Source organism: Lipotes vexillifer, unplaced genomic scaffold (assembly GCF_000442215.2).
Source record: "Lipotes vexillifer unplaced genomic scaffold, Lipotes_vexillifer_v1.1 scaffold117, whole genome shotgun sequence".
Lineage (NCBI taxonomy): Eukaryota > Metazoa > Chordata > Mammalia > Artiodactyla > Lipotidae > Lipotes > Lipotes vexillifer.
Window position 1 is genome coordinate 413,303 of NW_006785593.1, and position 4,926 is coordinate 418,228.

A 4,926-nucleotide genomic window follows, 5' to 3' on the forward strand; every position below is an offset into this window, starting at 1 on the left:
TCCCCTACAGGTGAGGAAATGAAGGTTCAGAAAAGTGTATCACACTAATCAGTAATACTCAATAGATTTAGGCCTCTCCAGCACCTGGCCTCAGGGTATTTCAACTTTGCCAAGCTCTTTGAAGTGCAGAATAATAACAAGCCTCCTCGTTTTCTCTCATCTGATGTATAAGGTCTTGTGAAGTAGTTTCTGCTTTGGCATTAGAGAACCCCTGTCTGTAGCCTTTGCTTTTGGGTGACCAGGCTTTATCAGAGAGACTGTGGATGTTGCGTATTGTTGCAGGTGCTATGCTAAACAGAATGTGTTACAATAAAGTCTCTGAGGAGTAAATAGGAAATGGCTCTTGGCACGAACAGATCCAGCCAACCTAACAATACATTTATGCTGTCCCAGTTTCATTCATTGAATGAGTTAACACAAACAGATTTTTATTGAGTGCCTCTCACGTACCAGACACCCTTTTAGGCACTGGGGCCATGATAGAGGCTGAAACAATATCTGCATATGCATAGTGTATGTTATCAAGAAGGGGAAGAAACAATAAGAGGTAAATATACTTTGTTATGTCAGGTAGTGATGAATGGTATAAAGAACAATAGCACAGAATAAAAGTGATGGAGAGGGAGGGAAATTGGGTTGTTCATTTAAGTGGGTGATTACAGAATGCCTCTGTGATGAGGTGTCATTTGAATAGGGACTGAATGTCCTTGGGAGCCAGCCAGGTAGAGTGAAGAGTGTTCAAGGTGAAGGAAATGGCAAAGTACAGTCATAGCACAGGGATGAAAGTGATAGAAGATAAGGACCTTATAGGTCATGTCAAAGATGGTTTCCTTCTTGACTATTCTATTTTAAAACTTATGAGACTAGAAGGGCCAGTGAAGTAACCACTGGGTGAAAGCATCATAAGGCACAAAACAGCCTGCCCTCTGCCACCAACACTGAGCCTCAGTCCACACCGTGGAGAAAGAACAAGCATAGGAGATTGAGGAGGAGCCACAAAGAGATGGGAGGCAGAGCAAAGAGTACGCTCTGGAAGCCAAGTGCAGAAAGTGTATCCAGGAGGAGAGAGTGATGGACTGAGTCAAACGCTGCTGAGAAGTCAAGTAGGATGAGAACTGAGATGTGACCTTTGAAAATAGTCATTGAAAGTCATGGATGACCTTGACAAGAACAGTTTAATTTCAGGCAGTCTTTGCTACCCATCTCTGCTTCAACCAGAGTGGCTTAACTTTTATATACTTCACATGTTGGGATTTCATACAAGCATTTATTTTATTTTATTTTATTTATTTATTTATTTATTTATTTATTTATTTATCTATCTATCTATCTATCTATCTGCGGTATGCAGGCCTCTCACTGTTGTGGCCTCTCCCGTTGCGGAGCACAGGCTCTGGACGCGCAGGCTCAGCGGCCGTGGCTCACGGGCCCAGCCGCTCCGCAGCATGCGGGATCTTCCCGGCATGCGGGATCTTCCCGGACCGGGACACGAACCCCTGTCCCTTGCATCGGCAGGCGGACTCTCAACCACTGCACCACCAGGGAAGCCCTCAAGCATTTATTTTAAATAAAGATTTTGCGACTAAACTCATTTGAAGATTGGAGCTCTAATTCCAGTCTTTTGCAAACAAGGAAACTCAGAATGATTTATTAGTCTCTTTCCTAAAATAACAGAGCAAATTAGTAACAGAGTGAGATGAGAACCTTGGTTGTTTTGTATTCTGATTCAGGGATTACATTCTCTGTCATACAGCATTAACTATATATTATTGGGTGTATTATCAAGTGATAATACATCATGCACACAGAAGCATATTAATAGATTAATTAATACAAAGTGTTTTCATTAGAAATTGTGACATCATTTCAGAGCCATAAAATCAAGTATGAGTCATCCATACATTTCAACATGGTTGATAATAATTCAGTCACATTCTTGAATTTTACATTAATATCCATTAAGATAATGTGATTTTAAATCTATCAGTTTATATTTTAAAATTGATTTATATATATATGTATGTATGTATGTATGCCTTAATTATGTACATGTATATTTACCTGTACATGTACAGGTAAATATGTATTACATTAAAATATAATGTATAAATATTACATTAAATATAATAATAAATATACACCTGACACAGGTTGATGTTAGCATTACTCCATGTGTGGAATATGTTTGATTTATGATTATGATAATTATTCTAAGACAATAAGATAAAGAGATAAATATAAAGCTAGAAAATATAGGAGAAAAGAAGTTGAAAATAAATATTAACATACACTATGTAAGAGTAAAATTCTCACTATCTCTTATTATAGAAATATGTTTTATATAAATATATCAGTTTTCAATTATAAGTATATTCATATGTTTAATTGAATTAAGAAACAATTTGATATGGACTTTTGATGAATAAATACATTCTGTATTTTATCAGGCAAACGAGACGAAAGAATATGCCAGAAAGTGATTATTAGATCAGTCATAAGGAAACAGGACTGTATAAGTCAAAGCTCTGTAAGTGGAAAAATATCATTTGTTACATAAAGCATATGTGTCTTTCCAGAAGTATATGTGTCACAGCACTGGTAAGTTTGTAAGCCAACAAACTGCCAACACTTAAAATATTTAACTTTTGGAGATTATTCCTACATTCTAATATTAAAATATTCTGTTTGTGAAGAAGTATGAATTATTCTTGGCATAAATAATCAACAGTTCTGAATATTAATTGCAATCCAGAGAGGTGGAAATTTAAACCTAAATATATTTGACCACATATTGTCTTAAGTGTGTAATTTTAATCAGCAAGAATAGTCTTAGTTCTAACTTTTCCCACTTTAATAAGACCTGTCTGATTCTATAGTCTACTTAATTGTGATACAATACAGGTTACAATAGAATCATTGGATTGTGATTACTATATTCCATAGATCTGTCTAGTTATGTGTGCACATTTCATACTTTGAGTTATGTCAGATTGCCATCTTGGACAAACAATATGCTACCTTAATGGAATCAATATCACTGTTTTAAAATTTTTAAACATTTTTCTCATCTCTTCTTGCAGATAAATGTTGCATCTTGCGATGGAAGATGCCCGTCAGCTACCATATTTAACATCAATATTGAGAGCCATCTAAGATTCTGTAAGTGTTGTCGTGAAAATGGGGTGCGCAACTTGACTGTGCCACTATATTGCTCAGGCAATGGCACTGAAGTCCTGCACACTCTCCAGGAACCTATAGACTGCACATGCCAGTGGAATTAAATTCTTGACTTCCAAGAACTCTATGCCACATCATAAAGTCAAATGGAGTTAACTTTTATCACTCTTTTTAAGGCACTGGGCAGATTTATACTGTTTAATAATGTATTTTTCAGACTACTGGGATATGGCAATTTAACACTTGCTACAAAATAAATAAAATTTCCAGGAAAAACTAGATTTATTGACTTAGCCTATTTTAGAGAATCAAATGATTTTAAGGTGTTCAGCTGAAATGCTGTTATGTATATAATTGCAGCATGCAATTATATTCTCATCTATTAGAAGGTTGTTTTGTAGGATTCTTTCAGTTTCACTCAATAGTTTTTTCTTTTTAATTTGAAAAGTCTGCCATAGCTATTCGAATTAAGATACTCTTCATTGCTACTGTTTATTCTGGTAAATGTAATCGTTAATAGTGGCATCTGGATAGTCATAAAGAGTGGTACGCTTAGAGACTGATCATAGAACAATAGGATTTTAGATTATTTGAAGTCTGAATGGATATTAGGAATGTTATTGCAAATTTCCCTTATTTTGCAAATTTATCAGATAACCAGAGAAGCTGTGTGACTTGTACAAATTCATCCGGTGTAATGATATAGTGAATTCATGTTAACAGCTGGATTAAGTCTACATCTTTGACATTCCAGCAATATGTTCTTTCCTTTTGAACAGTATGGTAAGGTGTGTATCACAGAACCTTTTATTCTTAAAGAGTTTGCTTTGCCTAGAATTAAGAATTTTAAATTCAATTCCTTTAAAAAAAAGGAAAAAGTGCCGCACATACATATGTATATACATACATGTAATAGTTACCTGAATAATAAGGAACGGGGAAATGTAGCATCATTTGCTAAATAGAGGAGGGAGATCTCGGGCTTTTATTTTTTTGTACTGTTAAAACTGTTTTAAAATATGTTGTTACTATTTAACATTTAGTTAGCTATTTACTGTCTCATAGACGTCTGATTTTTGAGATGTATTTGCCTAACTATTGAAGTTGCATGCTATTTTTCTGTTCATGCTGCTGTTTTGCCAATGAAGGATGAAATAAAATGATTTGAATGTATTAGTAATTCTACAGTGGAATGCCGCACTTTTTAAAGACAGTAGATTATTGACATTTGCAAGGAATATATTCTAAGATCTTTGCAAACCCCCCAATTCTTTGCCACTTATAGTATATAATTATCTGATTCTCCTCATCTGTAAAAAGGAGAGAATGCCCCACTCGGTATGATTGTTGTGAGGATCAAGTGAAGTTGAACATCAATGAGAGAAGAGTAAAACTGCATTGATAAGTGGATGTGGGAGCCTGATGACTAGGCTGAGCTAGGTGATTTGTTTCTATTTCAAAATCATGCTACCCAGAAAAATTACAACAGATTAGATATTTTGGGACCCCCAGGGTTACTTAGAAATGGATGAAAGAATCAAATGCACATTGCATCTGCAAAGCCCCAGTATCTGCTGTATATAAAAATTGATTTTATCTTTTTTTTTTTTTTTTTTTTTTTTTTTTTTTTTTTTGCTATATGTGGGCCTCTCACTGTCGTGGCCTTTCCCGTTGCCGGACGCGCAAGCTCAGCGGCCATGGCTCACGGGCCTAGCCGCTCCGCGGCATGTGGGATCCTCCCGGACCGGG

At 35.7% G+C, this 4,926-nt stretch overlaps 1 protein-coding gene across 1 annotated transcript in view; it reads left to right on the forward strand.

Moving 5' to 3' along the window:
- Positions 1 to 3,281, forward strand: part of OTOGL (otogelin like) — a 159,594-nt gene extending 156,313 nt beyond the window's left edge. Inside the window, 2 exon segments of the mRNA XM_007457657.1 lie at positions 2,448 to 2,527; positions 3,081 to 3,281. Of these exon segments, the coding sequence (XP_007457719.1) occupies positions 2,448 to 2,527; positions 3,081 to 3,281 (281 nt within the window).
- Positions 3,282 to 4,926: the final 1,645 nt, after the last annotated feature.